This window comes from Eutrema salsugineum, unplaced genomic scaffold (genome assembly GCF_000478725.1).
Source record: "Eutrema salsugineum unplaced genomic scaffold, Eutsalg1_0 scaffold_8, whole genome shotgun sequence".
NCBI lineage: Eukaryota > Viridiplantae > Streptophyta > Magnoliopsida > Brassicales > Brassicaceae > Eutrema > Eutrema salsugineum.
Window position 1 is genome coordinate 627,920 of NW_006256414.1, and position 17,078 is coordinate 644,997.

Below are 17,078 nucleotides of genomic sequence, written 5' to 3' on the forward strand. Positions count from 1 at the left end.
GTAAATCTGCAATCCTTTCCTTTTTTTAAAAAAAAAAAAAAAAAAAGAGAGGGAGTAGGGGCTATGAGACACCTCAAAGTCCTGGTTCGTCACTACATCACGCTTCGGTCATCTTCGAGCAGTCCTCATCCTGCAGGACAACGTCTCAGGCCGACCTGCATCTCTTCCAATGCTCATGTCATCAACATGGAAATTAAAGAAAAACAGAGAAGAAACTCAAACAAGCCCAAAGCCCAGTGCCATCTCCGTTTTTTATTTTTCAAGATGTTATCTCCATTGCAAAAATCACTAACCTTGCAAAAGTCAAAAGAGACGATGAGTAAGTTTGGACCAGCACGTGGAGATTCTCGACAATAAGATCGATCCAAGTATCAAAAGAACTATCATAGTATCATAGCCGACATCAACGATTCATTATCCCATCAAGTTAAACAGCAATCCGCCACAAATTTGAGCTTCTCGGAGCTCCGCCATCGCTAATTACCGCCGACCTGCCACAAAATCAAAGCCGACATCAAGGAATCAAATTGTCTGTTCTACTAGGCTCAAGCAGATTTTGGCCCATCTGGTATTTTGAGAAATCAGGCCCATATTTTGGCCCAAACAAAGATTAAAGCTCATAGTCTTCAGTCTTCACCATCCTCGACGATCTCCTTCTCGATGAAGAAGCTCGGAAAATTTGAAAGATTCACGACTTCCCAAAACTTTCGGAGAAGAGATTCCTCCACCACCTGTACCGACAAGCTAGACACCAAAGAAATAAGGTTGCAAAAACGAGAAGAAGCCAACACCTGTGAACAACTGAGGGGACAAGACTCTTATGATCTCAGCTCCAACAATTATTTTGGATCGGCTCCCCCTAATCTTTGCCGTAATCTTAGAAGAACTCTCCATAAGCCTTATCTTCAGAACAATGGCTTCACCGAGAAGACTCAGCCGACTTTAAAACCCTGTCCCGAGCTCGACATTCATCAAAGGAACGGCGAAAATATTCACGCAACTCTGGAAAATCTTCTGGCGTCATCTCGCCGAGCTCCGCAAAAGCAAAATGTGAAATTAAACCAGCTTCGTCTCTGCTTTTTGACGTCGTCTCCGTTAAAAGATTGAACATTAACGAACCGAGCTTCACAATCCCACACCAGCAACAAAAAAAGCTAAGTATCATCATCCTTACTAATTCAATATCTCAAAGATAAATAAATATCTTCACCATTTTATTCAAAATATCACAGAATTACAAAAAAAAGGGCAGCTCCGGCTAAGACGCTTGACGCAAGTCATTATTGACATCTTTTATCAAATTTAATACAACAACATGGTGATTTGATTTTTACAACATATGATTCACTTCGGAGTTCCATTCAACTCGATACTTCTCAACTCAACATTCTCTACTACTTCTGCTCGAGGAGGATGAGACTCACGTGAATAGCTACTTGACACACCATCCATCTTGGTTCGTCAAACCGAGCTCCCCAACTCCAGGTATCATCTTTCAAAATTCTTTATTCAAAACATTCTCCATTCAATTACAGGGTCCGTCCCTCCAAGCCGAGCTACGGTTCGCAAAAGAAAAAAAAATTTTAGTTCGCAAAAGCTTCTCCAAAGCACTCTTTAGACGAGCTCCGAGCTCACACTTCAGCACCTTTCCCAACTCAACTATGATTGACATGCTCGTCAGTTTGAGTTTGTCAGTCTCAGTTCAGATAGCTTCAGTTCCTTATTTTCGGCTCGTCAGCAGCTTCTGTTCGTCATTTTCAAATATCAGCTTGGTTCAGAATTTCATCTCGACCCAGATTTTCAGTTTGGTTTAGATTCAATTCATTAATTTTGAGTTTGGAATTTCAGTTCAATACCTTGAGTTCGTTGATTTCGGATTTCAGTTCAATTCAGCTTCAGTTCGTCAACTTGAGTTCGTCAAATTCAGAATTTCAGAATTTCAGTTTTGATTCAGATTTTTAGTTCGGCTCAGAATTTCAGCATATCATATTCAGTTCATTTCAGATCAGATCAGTTTTGTTAGTTTCAGTTCGGTACAACAGCTCATTTAGTCAGACAAGTTCAATTCATCGACTTGAGTCCGTCATCTTAGAATACACTCATCTGCCGAGCTATACCGCGCTCAAACCTCTTCTAGCTCATCAACCGAGCTCCTCTGAAATTCAGGGTCCGTCTCTCCAAGCCGAACTGACATGTTCGCAGTCCCAACCGAACTCATCGGTATTACATCGACTTCCTGACCAGTTGTTCGATAACATTTCTCAACAATGCAACCTAAAAACTGAGATCCGTCTTGCTAACACCCACATGGTGTCGTGGTAAACTCCACATCATTAAGCCGGGGCCAGTCCTGCACATTTATATTCCTAAGTTACCGAGAACAATAAGCCGAACCCATCTCGCACACTCTGGTTCGACTTAGGAAACCTTGAGTCCGTATCGTGTGTTTACAAGAGTTCGAACTTCACTCTTCCAGCACGAGAAAGCTCACTTGGGTCCCCCAGGCCAAGTTCATTTAACTCGCACAAATTAAGCCGAACACCTCAGATTCGCACCGTTAGCCGAGTTCTCAACACTCGCAAATGTAAGCCGAGTTATCGCAATTCGCAACAGATTGAGTTGAAACTCATATAAGCCGAGCAAACAGCCTCGCAAAAGTCCAATCTCAATTCACACCGGACTAAAAATACTCATGAAATCCGCCGAACTCTTACACATACTCTTTCGCCGGACTGAAGGGGGGGCTTACTGTTGGTGGTGTACTCCGCACCCCCGGTTTAGTCCGGTATGAACCGAGATCGGCCTAATTGATCCCGATTTACGATGGTTTATATCCAAAAGATATTCAGCCCATTAAAAGCTTATGGTCTTCTAAACCCCGATTTACAATATTGACATTAACATCTAAAACTTTACGGAATATTTTTTTAATCTTATCCAAGAAAAGGAAATATTCCCGAATCCAAATCCAAATAGAAAAACGAAATCGTCCAGAGAGACCGATTTCAGAACCCTATAAATAGAAGAGACTCCTCTTCTTTCAAAGATCATACACAACTTTAATAATAGAACTACGAATGGCTTGATCCCTTCTCAAGGGTACGTAGGCAGCTCATCTTGAATTCAGCTATAACATCAATAAAAACTCTTTGTGTGATACTCGGTATCAACATATACTCGTTGACGACTATTTACTTTCTAGACTGACAAATCTGTGACAAACCTTTTTTTGTAACTCTCGCCGTCGTCTTCTCTCTAGAACAGAATCAATTACATGCTTTGTTATTAGAAACACACCAAAAACAGTTAAACCCATGGAGGCGTACTTGTACCACCTGCAAATTAGACTCTTATCATTCAGCTAGGCTCATTTTTCTGCAAGAGTATAAGAGAAGAACCAAGAGAGGAGAGTGAGACGACCTTGACCATTTTCCCAAATTAGAAATGAGCTGATCGAGTGATTTAGGAGAGACGTAGAAAGGCCCCCTTTCAGGTTTCTGAATCCGTAAATCTCCAATATCGTCCTTGACCGCCTATCATACATGGCAGAAACAGAAATTAGATTTAAGGTACAAAGAACGATCCAGCTTCTTTAACAGGAATCTTTAAGAAATTTTCCAAAAGGCAAATTCCAACCGGTGAAGGAGTTAGTAAGCCATTTATCTATCAACTGATACAACTTAAGCAAAGTATATGAAACGAAAACACTCAGAAATACAACAGACCTCACTAACAATGGTTAACGGCATTCCAGTTGGAAGAACACGCTCAATGCGCTTTACTCCAAGCATCTGAAACAAAACGATTGGCTGCTTAAGCAAACAGAGAGGCCAACAAAAAAAGAACCAGAAAGAAAAGCGAAAACCTTGAGGCCTTGGAGATAATCAAGTGTTCCTCGTACAAGTGAACACCCTGACTCTTCAAATACTTCACTTCCAACAGTCAAGGCCAATCCCGTTGCACCACGAGCTCCCACCACATGGACACGACTTGTCCCATCGTCCTATTTGCAAACAAGTTTTGGAATTTTACGAAATGGTTTTAAGAAACATCCAATCACAGCTGCAAAACAGATATATAATTGACTTACCAGAAACCAAGGAACCTCCTTACTCATTGAAAGCATCAATGCACTATCTTGTACCCAAGAACCCGTCTCATTGTGTTTCAGAAAATGTTGTTCCGCCTGAAAATGACCATGTAACTGATGAAAAACCGCAAAACCAAACTAGGTTCCATGCCTAAATCCTAATTATCAGTCTACACATACCGTTTCCTCGACGATAACACCGCGTATGCCACTATGCTCACACTTGATAGGTGTCTCAGAGCCAACTCTTCCTGATACCGCCACAATGAAAGGCAGGAGCTTGCTGCTATCTAACTCTAGCAATTGCGCTGCCAAATACAGAGCAATCTGGAAACAACATCAAGAATCACTGATCAGAAGATAGAAAAAGAGAGAGTAGAAGAAGCAATTTGGCGAGAAAATTACATAATTCCTTAAGCTGGCTAACCCTAGTGACAGTTTTGAGTACTTCAGCATCCCTGCAATCAAAGGAGGATAACAGGGGATTTGATTTATATTCTACACTTTTTGGGTTCAATGAAATCAATGGAGATTGAACGGAAGTAAGAAAATCACAAACCTGCCACTACTCCGGCCGAGAAGATAAAGAGCGGCAGCGCTCAGGCAGCAGGTAACTCCACCCCAAGGAATCATCTTCTTCTTCTTCGTCTTCTTCTTCTTCTCAAAAGAGAGAGAGATTGAACTTTGAAGTCACTCTTACTTGTTTGAAGAAGAACAATGCCTCTCCAAGTGATGAGCAGAGAGATAGAATTCGAATTAAGCAGCGAATTCAATATTTATTGAATGTATTGTTCGGATCTGGACCGATGAAAATTAAAAAGAAATAGTGACTGGGAGCAAACGAAGCTTGATTAATACATAGAGCGTTGAAAGACGATCGTGATAATCTCCGGTAATAATCATACAGTGATGGAGTAATCTGCGAATCGAAGGAGGACGAGAATTTCGAAGGGAATATGAAAGATTCAGATTATTGTAATTGGATGATCCTTTGCTTTGATCTCTCTCATATTCTCAAGCTCAAGGTTTGGGGAAGAAGACGATAAAAGACAGAAGCAAGGAAGCTGATGATGTGGCCATTTCTCAAGATTCAATGGGACTAAATGGTTTTTCATGTTTAAGCCTAACGTGAAGCATAAGCCTTTGTTAATCATGTGATAACTGTAAGAGTCGTTTATTAATCTTTTGGTTTCATCATGCAATTATATTTAATGTTCATGACTAACGTATATTAGCTGTAAAAGCTTGAAATGCGATGATGGTCAGACATTCGTCCTTTGATACTTATCCTGTTCGACGCATATTGAACTTCTTATTGAGATGACCAATAAAGATGCAGACTGTGTGAACCTAGGTGCGACCTCAATATCAGCACCGAGGTGAGCATACGTTTATGCACAGAATAAGCAGGTCGAGGTAACCAGATCGTCAATGGAGCCGAGGTAGAATTAATGAGCACGGTAGCAAGACCGACGTGGATAATGAACGAGGTCGGGATGCCATTCAGCCTAACCCGGTGTAGAAGGATATGCTTATGTCTAAGAAGGAGACGTGAGAAGACAAAAAGGAGATAGTGAAAGAGCCGTTAGAGCCTGACGTATAAGACCGTTTGGTCAATACAATGACATGTGACCTTAGCGTTGTTCAAGGCTAAGGTCATGTCACTCTCAGCATTTAATGATCTCTGTTAGTGTCTATATTGTCTTGGGACTGACATAGACATGTCACTTTCTATTTTTGGAGTCTCATTGTCTATCTATATATATAGACATAGATGTAACCTTGTAATACACATAAATGAAATACTCTTTCCTCTCTCTTGCTTCTCCATCTCTTCTGCGACTTCTCTCTCTCTATATTTTTCTCTCAATTCTAACATGGTATCAGAGCGGGCTTAGTCCTGATTCTTCATATTCTTCTATCCTCCCACTCTTCATAATCTCACATTTTTCTCAATCTTCATCCTTCGTTCTTCACCCTCCTTCTCCTTATATTTGACTTCGGGGTAAAAGCTTTATCCAGCGGTCTATAAACCATATCCCCTTATTTCCAGATTCTTTTTCATGGAGAACACCAAAGCCATTGTCATCCCGGTTACTCTGAGAGGAGAAAATTATCTCCTATGGTCGAGAACCACTAAAACTGCCATTTGCGGTCGCGGACTTTGGAGCCACGTCTTGGAAGACAAGACGCTGACTGAAGAAGTCAAAGAAGCTAGCAAAGAAGGCAAGAAAGAAGAGGAAGTCACTCCCGAAGAGGTCAAGTGGTTTCAAGAAAATCAGACCGTTCTAGGCTTGATTCAAAACTCATTGGAGCCAACCATTCTCGAAGCCTACTCATACTGTGAGACAGCCAAGGCCCTCTGGGATACCCTAAAGAATGTGTAAGGAAATGTCTCCAACCTCAGTCGAGTATTTGAGGTAAAGAAAGCAATAAACACTCTAAGTCAAGAGGACATGGATTTCAAGAAGCACTTCGGGAAGTTCAGGTCGCTGTGGGCCGAACTCGAGATGCTCAGGCCGGCCACCCTGGATCCAACAGTGCTGAATGAAAGGCGTGAACAAGACAAGGTGTTCGGCCTAATGCTCACACTCAACCCTGTGTTCAACGACCTCATTAAACACATTCTAAGGGAAGACAAGCTTCCAAACCTTGATGAAGTTTGTGCTCGAATCCAAAAAGAGCAAGGCACCTTAGGACTGTTCGTGGGAAAAGGAGAACTCATCACGGCCAACAAGGGTATCTTCAAACAAGATGAAAGAAGGACCTCTGTATGCGAGCATTGCAAGAAGAAAGGGCACAACAAAGAGAAATGCTGGATTCTTCACCCTCATCTCAAACCAAGTAAATTCAAAGACGCAAGAGGCAATGCGGCCTATGAGCAGCACGGAGCTTCAAGCCAGGTCGGAGCACCAAGACTGGTCGGTCCTTCCACGTCAAGAGACGAGGTGGCCATGGCAGCATCTGGTGACTATGTGAGAAAAGCCGACCTGGAAGCTGTCATCAAAGCCATTGCCTCGCTAAAGGAGTCCGGTATCACATTCTACACAAACCTAGTAGTTCACTAATTATAGATTCAGGAGCGTCACACCATATGATCAATAACCCGAATCTGCTAAGTAACATTGAACCGACCTCAGGAAATGTGATTATAGCAAATGGTGATAGAATACCAGTAGAAGGAACTGGAAATTTACGCTTGTTCAACAAAGATTCCAAAGCTTTTTTTATGCCCAAATTCACATCAAATCTGTTATCGGTTAAAAGAACAACTAAGGACTTAAATTGTAAAGCAATATTCAGTCCTAACGAAGTGTATTTTCAGGATATTGAGAACGGGAAAGTACTTGGCCGAGGTGGGACTAAAGATGAGCTTTATGTTCTTGAGGACTTAGCGCCAAGCACTTCCGATCTCTCTACTTCTAGCTCGTGTTTTTCTGTTTGTTTAAATGCGATGTGGCATGCACGATTAGGACATCCTCATTCTCGTGCCTTAGAGTTAATGTTACCTCATGTTTCATTTAATCACTTGAATTGTGAAGCATGTATCCTTGGTAAACATTGCAAGAACGTTTTTCCAAAATCGACTACTATCTATGAAAATTGTTTTGATCTTGTTCACTCTGATGTATGGACTTCACCATGTCTTTCTAGAGACAATAACAAATATTTCGTTACTTTCATAGATGAAAAATCAAAATATACTTGGGTCACTCTTCTTCCTTCCAAAGATCGGGTGTTTGATGCGTTCTTAAATTTTCAAAACTATATCACTAATCAGTTTAATGCCAAGATTAAGGTATTCAGATCGGATAACGGAGGGGAATACACGAGCCAAAGATTCAAGGAGCACCTCTCAAAACATGGCATATTGCATCAGACGAGCTGCCCCTATACACCACAACAAAATGGTGTCGCTGAAAGGAAGAATAGACATCTCATGGAAGTGGCAAGATCAATGATGTTTCATACAAATGTACCAAAGAGATTTTGGGGAGACGCAGTCCTTGCTGCATGCTACCTCATTAACCGAATACCCACAAGGGTCTTGCATGACACCTCACCATATGAGGTATTAAACAAAATCTGACCTGCTTTAGACCACTTACGAGTGTTTGGTTGTGTTTGTTTTGTGTTAATTCCAGGTGAACAAAGAAACAAGCTCGATGCTAAAAGCACCAAGTGCATATTTCTTTGATATTCCACGACTCAAAAGGGGTACAAATGTTTTGACCCCACTACCAATCGTATCAATATCTCACGAGAGGTCAAGTTCATTGAGCATCAAGGATACTATACCTCTAAGGATTGGGATAGTCTTAAAGACCTGTCCAGATCACCTGGTGATCGTGCCACCACGTTAAAATTTCTCCTCGATCACCTCGGTGTGCCCTCTTCAACCTTGGGAAATACGAGCTCCCCAGGCACCTTGGGCACTTCGGACTCTAACGACTTATCAGGCACCTCAAGCACCTCGGGCACTTCGGAGTCTGACACTGATAAGGAGACCGACCTCCACAGTCTGGAGAACACCCCGACCCAAGACAGTGAACGAGAAGCCAGTCAAGCCTCCTCTTATTCCGACGAGCGCTTGACCCGAGCTGATCCAGAGGAACCAAGCCGAGCTGATCAAGAGCATTCGAACCGCACTGAACAAAAGGACCCGAACCAAGGTAATCAAGAACCTGCTCAACTGCTCAGAAGAAGTACAAGACTGATCAAACCCTCTCACTAGATCGACACTAGAGTCTACTACAACAATCAAGCGATTGCTTATCCGGCTCAAGTACGATGTTCTCTCAACCTTGTACCCCTAGAACATCAAGCATTCCTTGGGAAGTTGGATCTTCACATCATACCAAATTCTTATGAAGAAGCCAAAGATAAAGAGGAATGGATTCACGCAATAGGAGATGAGAAAGACGCCATGGAACGCAACCATACCTGGGATGAAGCCGATCTCCCACCAGGCAAGAAGGCTGTGAGCTCAAAATGGGTCTTCACTATCAAATATAAGAGTAATGGAGACATCGAAAGGCACAAAGCCCGCCTGGTCGCTCGGGGATTCACTCAAACCTATGGCGCCGACTTCACTGATACCTTTGCACCTGTTGCCAACCTGAAAACAGTGAGGGTTGTGCTCTCTTTGGCTACTAACTTATCGTGGGAATTGTGGCAAATGGATGTGAAGAATGCCTTCCTTCAGGGGGAGCTTGAAGAAGAGGTGTACATGAAACCTCCACCCGGACTGGAAGATTCGATCTCACCCGGCAAAGTCTTGAGACTTCGAAAGGCTATCTATGGTCTCAAGCAATCTCCTCGGGCCTGGTATCATAAATTAAGCCACACCCTCCGAGATCATGGTTTCAGGAAATCAGAATCTAACCATACCTTGTTTACACTTCAGGGCGTTCAAGGTATTGTTGTTGTCCTTGTCTATGTAGATGATATTATCATCTCAGGCAATGACACCACAGGTATCCAATCTACTAAAGATTTTCTTAAATCCGTTTTTGATATTAAGGACCTTGGAGAACTAAAATACTTTCTAGGCATAGAAGTGTGCCGACTTAAGGATGGCCTCTTTCTATCTCAAAAAAAGTATATTCTTGATCTCTTGAGTGATACAGGTAGTGTGAATGCTAAGCCGGTAAAGACACCTCTTGAAGACGGTTACAAGGTCGTTCGAAAGGGGGAGAAATCAGAAGAGCCGTTTGAAGACATATATCTATACCGCAAGATTGTGGGTAAGCTGATCTACCTAACTCTCACCCGACCTGACCTATGTTTTGCTGTGAATCAGGTGAGTCAACATATGCAAAAACCAAGTGTCTATCATTGGAGCATGGTGGAAAGGATCCTTAGATACCTCAAAGGCTCATCGGGACATGGCATTTGGATGGGAAAGAATGAAAACACCGAGATCGTCGAATATTGTGATGCGGACTGGGCTGGAGATAGGAATGACAGAAAATCCACCACGGGGTATTGCACCTTCATTGGGGGAAATTTGGTGACCTGGAAAACTAAGAAGCAAAAGGTGGTCTCTGATTCAAGCGCGGAGTCAGAATACCGAGCTATGAAGAAGTTGGCCAATGAGCTCACTTGGCTTAAGGCCGTGCTCAAAGACCTCAACATAGACACCCCTGGACCAATGACCTTTCACTGTGATAATCAGGCAGCCATCCACATCGCAAACAACTCAGTGTTTCATGAGAGGACCAAACACATTGAGATGATTGCCACAGGTCCGCAAAGATTGAAGAAGGAACTATACTTCCCATGCTTTCGACTATAGAAGTGAAGACCAGCTAGCTGACATCTTCACCAAAGCAGCGAGTCCTCAAAGTCTGTGATCATATATACAGCAAGTTGGGGCTTGTTGACATCACTCAAGCTTAATCTCACTCTCCTCCAACCTACAAGCGTTATACTCTTTTTCCTCGGCATAGTTTTTATCCCATGAGGTTTTTCTATGTCAAGGTTTTAACGAAGTAATGTCTTATGGGTCTCCAAGCTTAGCCTATATTCTATATGGCTTAGCTTGAGGGGGAGTATTGAGATGACCAATAAAGATGCAGACTGTGTGAACCTAGGTGCGACCTCAATATCAGCACCGAGGTGAGCATACGTTTATGCACAGAATAAGCAGGCCGAGGTAACCAGATCGTCAATGGAGCCGAGGTAGAATTAATGAGCACGGTAGCAAGACCGACGTGGATAATGAACGAGGTCGGGATGCCATTCAGCCTAACCCGGTGTAGAAGGATATGCTTATGTCTAAGAAGGAGACGTGAGAAGACAAAAAGGAGATAGTGAAAGAGCCGTTAGAGTCTGACGTATAAGACCGTTTGGTCAATACAATGACATGTGACCTTAGCGTTATTCAAGGCTAAGGTCATGTCACTCTCAGCATTTAATGATCTCTGTTAGTGTCCATATTGTCTTGGAACTGACATAGACATGTCACTTTCTATTTTTGGAGTCTCATTGTCTATCTATATATATAGACATAGATGTAACCTTGTAATACACATAAATGAAATACTCTTTCCTCTCTCTTGCTTCTCCATCTCTTCTGCCACTTCTCTCTATATATTTTTCTCTCAATTCTAACACTTCTGAGTGGTTGGATTACAAGTATCCAATGAATATTTGCTGCTTTTTTTTTTTTTAATCTTCTTTGAATTTTTGAAAATCTAGTGAACATCCTACATTTTATATAAGTTCTGTGTTTGTAACCTACTAAATCTGTACTATTATTATGTTTATTAGTCTCTATGTCCATCCAATTCGCAAAAGAAAATTAGTATAAGTTCATGATGATCCACAACTTGATGATTACTACATAGATGACGATAATTTGCTGCATTTCCACCAGAATCTTTTCCATATCGAAACTCTGTAAAATAATGTAGCATAACTCTTTATTCAATAAATGTTTTCACGTAGCATCACAAGGTAATATCTTACTCATACTCTTTCAATATGGTCAGAACTTTTTAAATTCACCGGTATAACAACCATATGGACATAAATATTTCAAAACCATCTCTAAACTCTTTTTTTGACCATTTTCTTCGAATTAATCTTTATACGTATACATCTACTTTTTGTAATTCATATACACATAGATATATTCACTCTAGAATATTGTTTGTGTTTTTAGAAAAGATTTGCGATTTTATATAAAAAAAACAAATCAACTCTGAAAAGATGGGTATTTATAAACAAAATATTAACATAAGATACCAAGAAGTTTGTGATGAAATTTCTGATAATATTGCACCAATCCGATTTTTTGATGAATTAACTTTGATTTACCCACACTTTTACTAGGAATTTATTCGGCATTATATTATGGTATACAAAAAAAATGTCATCATTTTGTCTGTAATTTCCTCATTAGTTTGTATTGAAACACTTTTTTTTTGTTTTTTAATTGAATGTAAAATTTTATTCAATAAAAAACCTTTTTACATCATAGTGCAGCAGAGTTTGAAATTTAGCAAATCAAGTTTGAAATGATCTAATCTCTAGTGTCAAACCAAAACATAAGACTGTCCTCATAGTCTTGGTCTCCCATCAGTCTGGTCGAGCTAAGCCTGTTTCGCACAGTTCTATCGATGAGCTTTATTAACTTTTGGGGCGGAGAGGGCTCTTCCCCATGCCAGCGACCATTGCGTTCTCTCTAAAGGGCGTGGATTGTAGCTTGGAGAGCATATTTGAGAATGAATCGGTAGACGTTTGTCTGAGTACGATCCTGTATGAGCTGCATCAAGTGCTCCCAAGTTGTTGTGAATCTGTGCTTGAGGATGCCTTTGGCGAGCTTCATCCATACTTGAGAAGAGTATGTGCAAGTGAAGAACAAATGGTGTGTCGTCTCTAGAGGATGTTGACAGAAAACGCAAGTGAGAACGATATTAGTATTCTACTTCACCATTCTGTCTCCAGTCGCCAATCTGTTCTACATCACGATCTAGTGAACTGAATTTTGGTGTGGCGTACTTAAACCAAACCGCGTCGGCCCAAGAACACTGCAGTGGCGGTTCCCGAATGAGCATCCAGGTAGCTTTTGATGAGAATTTCGGCTTGTAAGTGTCCACGTTACACTTCCATTTAACAATATTAGCTTCCTCAAAGTTTGCAGATTCTTTCAACCGTCTGATTTCAAATATGTAACACTTTTTCGATAAACACACGGCAACTACTATCAAATTATCAACGATTTTCATCGGTAATTTGTCGTAATTACACCTTATCTTACATGGAATTTACGTCAAAATAATTTGATGTTAATTTACGATAAAATTGCATCAAAATAACTTTCCTCATATAATTGTCGTAAGTCATCACAACATAGTGACAACAATATTTTGACGCAAAAATTCGATGCTAATCTACTGTAGTGATTAGTTTTTTCTTTTACAACAGTGGAATGATTATCTAGTAATTAAAAAGGAATAGCTTACAAATGAGAGAGTTTTTGAGGCAATGTGTTAATCTTCGCTCTTCTTTAGAGATTACTGAAGAAGGTTTACAAGAAATGTTACATTGCACATAACTAAAAAAGTTAATAATGTAAAGACTCATCGTCATCGACTCTTTGGTTTGTGCGTTTTTGTAAACAGGCGTGGAGGCTCCTCTACCGGCAATATTCCAACGTTTTTGTAGTTTTTACGTGTGGACCAGTTTAATAGCCCCAAGAGATGAAATTACTGCCATTTCAAGAACTTGAAGTAAGGTTCAAATCTTTTAAATAATGTGAAAAGGCTATAGGAAACAAGTTTATAGTTTCCTATAATTGTTTCAGAGTCTTAGACTTTAAGGGAGCGTACAACACATTGTTTTCAAAGTCTTTGTGTCTGTAATAAATAAGACGGATCTTCACTTCGTCTTCTTTTCTTTTTTTTTTTTTTTTTTGGGTTTTGGCGTGTGAAATGAATGCTTACAGATTAAGTAGTACAGTGAAAGATTTATATGAGGAAGAGAAAATTTGTAAATAAATATTGCGGAAACCCAATAATGTCTTTAGTCTTACGTGCATTAATCATTTTTGTACTCTTTTTCAAACTTAAATAACCACCACTTATTCATATATATGGTTGTATTTTTGTGAAAATTTCCTTAAGTCTTGAGGTAAAGAACAACGAAACCTTCATTCATATATCTCATTTCATTTAAAACTTGAAAAATACAGTAACATCCTCTAACAATAAAATATCATTCATCAAAAATAAACAAGGAAATCTTGTTGATTAAATTAAGAATACAATAATAACTTTAACGAATCCATCAACATCACAAATGGATAACGCCGTTAATGACAAAACCAGCATTGTTCTACTTAACTTTAGGTTTGTCCTCTAACGTGACCAACGATCTGATAATGCCTGGAGGAATACTATCACCAAGAGCCTTAAGTTCCGATAAGCAAAGAGTTTTTTCCTTCATTAAGCTCTGCAATTTCGTTGCTTCAAACTCCATTTTCTTTCCATCTACAACAGTAATAAAGTATACCCTTTTCCATGAGACTAGTACACTAAACCTTTGACAAAGAAAGTAGCAAAACCCATATAGAAGACAAAACCTTTCTCTAGCATTGTATGCACAACATGAAACGGAACTGCAGCGAAAAGATCAGCTCCTGGGAGAATCATCCATGTGGGTTCACTAGAGCCATGTGATCCACATGTCGAGCAAACTTCTTTGACCACAGGTTGTTCTGTTGAGCTCTCACGGACATCTTTCATCATAGAATCAAAAGGAGAAGGAACACTAGTCTTTGTTGTCTGAGCTTTCTTCCTAAGTGCTGTAAGAGCCTCTCTGTTAGTATTCCTCTCCCTGTCATTCTCCACCATCTATAATACAAACTCCACTTGGTTAAAACACAGTTGATTTCTCGCAAGACAAATTTCAGAACTACCAGGATTGTTTATTGTGCTACTCAGAAATCAATATGAAATACGAAGCAATGAATATATACCGAACATATTTCAGAGTACCTGATATTTAGCTAGTAGAACCTCATCAGCTTCAGCTTCAATTTTTTCCAATAGCTCAACATACTTCTTTGGATCCAGCTCCATCTTGGTCTACCCGATTCCGACAATCAACAAGGCTAGGAACAGCTAAAACAACATACAATTTAATGTCATAACGCCCTCGCAAAACAACTGTTGATCAAATAAAGCATTCTGGTTTGAAGAGGAACAAAGGAAAATATTTTTGATAAGGAGTATAGTCCATCTTCATAATCTTGATAATCTCGATATTAATCTGTAAGAAACGAGAACCTATTGGATGCTTGCGTGCTTAAGCTCAATTTCAAATCGAAGACTCTCATTAGACCCATCATCCCAAAACCATCATTACCGTTTCAAATTTTTGATTATATGAAAGTGATTATTGCATTCCACAATCTTTCTGTCGACTTCTATGTACAAAACCAATCTGGATGAGAGAATTGTCTCGTTTCCCTTAGGTTCGATGATTCTCGATAACAAATTAACAATTCTGATAAACCTAAGACTTAAAACCCTGAATCCCAACCTTGTACCCTGAATCACGAAATCGCATTCCTATGATAACGAAGCCACACACAACACCAACATAAAACTTATAAACAATTCGATGACAGTTTAATCCACCCAACAAACCCGGGGAAAAAAAGATGGGTAAAGTTCTCTCTAACTCATAGGCAGTATATTAACAAGTGAGCAAGACAAAGTTTCAAAGAGAGAAAAAAAACGAAAAACCAACCTTTGAATGGATTTACAGACGACACTGTCTAGGAAGGGAAGAAAGAAAACGGATATGGATTTGTATAACACAATACAAGCATCGAATTAATTCTTGTGTGCTTTGTTCTAATACGGACCAGACCCAATAGTTAAAGTCACAAACAATGTTTTTGTATAGAAAAATGACAAAAAATACGTAATATGATATCAATTATATTGGTCGACAAAATTTTTAAGGTTTTTTCCCGTAATTAAACTATACTGTAATTATTAAAAAGATAAAATTTGTTCAAACCTTCTCTAAATGCGTTCACTTGGTTTAATTTATTTTATTAATTGAAAATATTTAAAAATATTTAAACTCAATACAATGATTTTGTTTATTTGAAAATATTTAAACTCGATGACTTACTTGAACTCTGAGTTCGAAGAATCACCCGCCTAGACAAGTTCGAAGAATCACCCGCCTAGACAATTAATCGGCCAATTAGTCGCGGATCCGAGGTAAACTAGATAGTCAGCTTTGGCGGATAACCAATTTTTTCCGCCTAATACCGAATTTTTAAATCGGTGACTTTTTATAAATCAGATAACTATTAATATTGTAAAGGCCCACTAATTGGCCCAGCAGAATATGCTACAGGCCCACGATTTTAATGAACATAAATTAGTATTATAGAACTTGAAGACTCTTACTTTATAGTGCAGCTTCCCCTTCTCACTTATCCAAATTTGTCGATGTGGGACAACTCAAAAGACCTACTTTTTAAAAAATGTCATGAATATTTATGGTCTTGAGTTAAATATTGGTCATCAACACTTAGAATACAACAGACCTCACCAACAATTGTTAGCGGCATTCCAGTTGGAAGAACACACTAGATGCGCTTTACTCCAAGCATCTGAAACAAAACGATTGGCTGCTTAGGCAAATAAATAGACCAACAAATAAAGAACCAGAAAGAAAAGCGAAAACCTTGAGACCTTGGAGATAATCAAGTGTACCTCGTACAAGCGAATGCCCTGACTCTTCAAATACTTCACTTCCAACAGACAAAGCAAATCCCGTTGCATCACGAGCTCCCGCCACATGGACACAACTTGTCCCATCGTCCTTTATAGTGCAGCTTCCCCTTCTCACTTATCCAAATTTGTCGATGTGGGACAACTCAAAAGACCTACTTTTTAAAAAATGTCATGAATATTTATGGTCTTGAGTTAAATATTGGTCATCAACACTTAGAATACAACAGACCTCACCAACAATTGTTAGCGGCATTCCAGTTGGAAGAACACACTAGATGCGCTTTACTCCAAGCATCTGAAACAAAACGATTGGCTGCTTAGGCAAATAGATAGGCCAACAAATAAAGAACCAGAAAGAAAAGCGAAAACCTTGAGACCTTGGAGATAATCAAGTGTACCTCGTACAAGCGAATGCCCTGACTCTTCAAATACTTCACTTCCAACAGACAAAGCAAATCCCGTTGCATCACGAGCTCCCGCCACATGGACACAACTTGTCCCATCGTCCTATTTGCAAATACAAGTTTTGGAATTTTACGAAATGGTTTTAAAAAACATCCAATCACAGCTGCAAAACAGATATAATTGACTTACCAGAAACCAAGAAACCTCCTTACTCATTGAAAGCATCAATGCACTATCTTGTACCCAAGAACCCGTCTCATTGTGTTTCAGAAAATGGTGTTCCGCCTGAAAATGACCATGTAACTGATGAAAAA

The 17,078-nt window shown here is 39.8% G+C and overlaps 2 protein-coding genes and 1 long non-coding RNA gene across 4 annotated transcripts in view; all 3 read right to left on the reverse strand.

The window, feature by feature from the left end:
* The window catches only part of LOC112081867, a 1,235-nt gene extending 737 nt beyond the window's left edge, over positions 1-498 (reverse strand). Inside the window, exons 1-2 of the long non-coding RNA XR_002896760.1 lie at positions 294-498; positions 73-155 (exon numbers count right to left, since the gene is read on the reverse strand). This is a non-coding gene — a long non-coding RNA (uncharacterized LOC112081867). The remainder of the gene's footprint in view (positions 1-72; positions 156-293) is intronic.
* The window catches only part of LOC18009815 (E3 ubiquitin-protein ligase SP1), a 20,094-nt gene extending 15,371 nt beyond the window's left edge, over positions 1-4,723 (reverse strand). Inside the window, 8 exon segments of the mRNA XM_024148624.1 lie at positions 3,220-3,335; positions 3,421-3,533; positions 3,726-3,791; positions 3,866-4,003; positions 4,091-4,186; positions 4,271-4,398; positions 4,496-4,548; positions 4,650-4,723. Of these exon segments, the coding sequence (XP_024004392.1) occupies positions 3,220-3,335; positions 3,421-3,533; positions 3,726-3,791; positions 3,866-4,003; positions 4,091-4,186; positions 4,271-4,398; positions 4,496-4,548; positions 4,650-4,723 (784 nt within the window).
* A 9,072-nt stretch (positions 4,724-13,795) lies between these two features.
* On the reverse strand, positions 13,796-16,002 carry LOC18009750. Of its 2 annotated transcripts, none has more exons than XM_006391636.2 (4): positions 15,746-16,002; positions 14,596-14,711; positions 14,181-14,451; positions 13,796-14,088 (listed from the first exon to the last, which is right to left on the reverse strand). In XM_006391636.2, the coding sequence occupies exons 2-4, from the start codon at positions 14,677-14,679 to the stop codon at positions 13,934-13,936; spliced, it is 510 nt and encodes a 169-aa protein (XP_006391698.1). In that variant the 5' UTR covers positions 14,680-14,711; positions 15,746-16,002; the 3' UTR covers positions 13,796-13,933. The 2 variants fall into 2 exon arrangements, with proteins under 2 accessions (XP_006391698.1, XP_024004409.1); XM_024148641.1 differs by having other exon boundaries at positions 14,596-14,721.
* Between the last annotated feature and the right edge of the window lie 1,076 nt (positions 16,003-17,078).

Coding starts and splice junctions, on each gene's coding strand:
- LOC18009750 (XM_006391636.2), bottom strand. CDS start 14,679: ATGGAGCTGGATCCAAAGAAGTATGTTGAGCTATTGGAAAAAATTGAA. Junction 14,452..14,595: donor TTCTACTAGCTAAATATCAG/GTACTCTGAAAT, acceptor TTTGTATTATAG/ATGGTGGAGAATGACAGGGA. Junction 14,089..14,180: donor GCATACAATGCTAGAGAAAG/GTTTTGTCTTCT, acceptor TTACTGTTGTAG/ATGGAAAGAAAATGGAGTTT.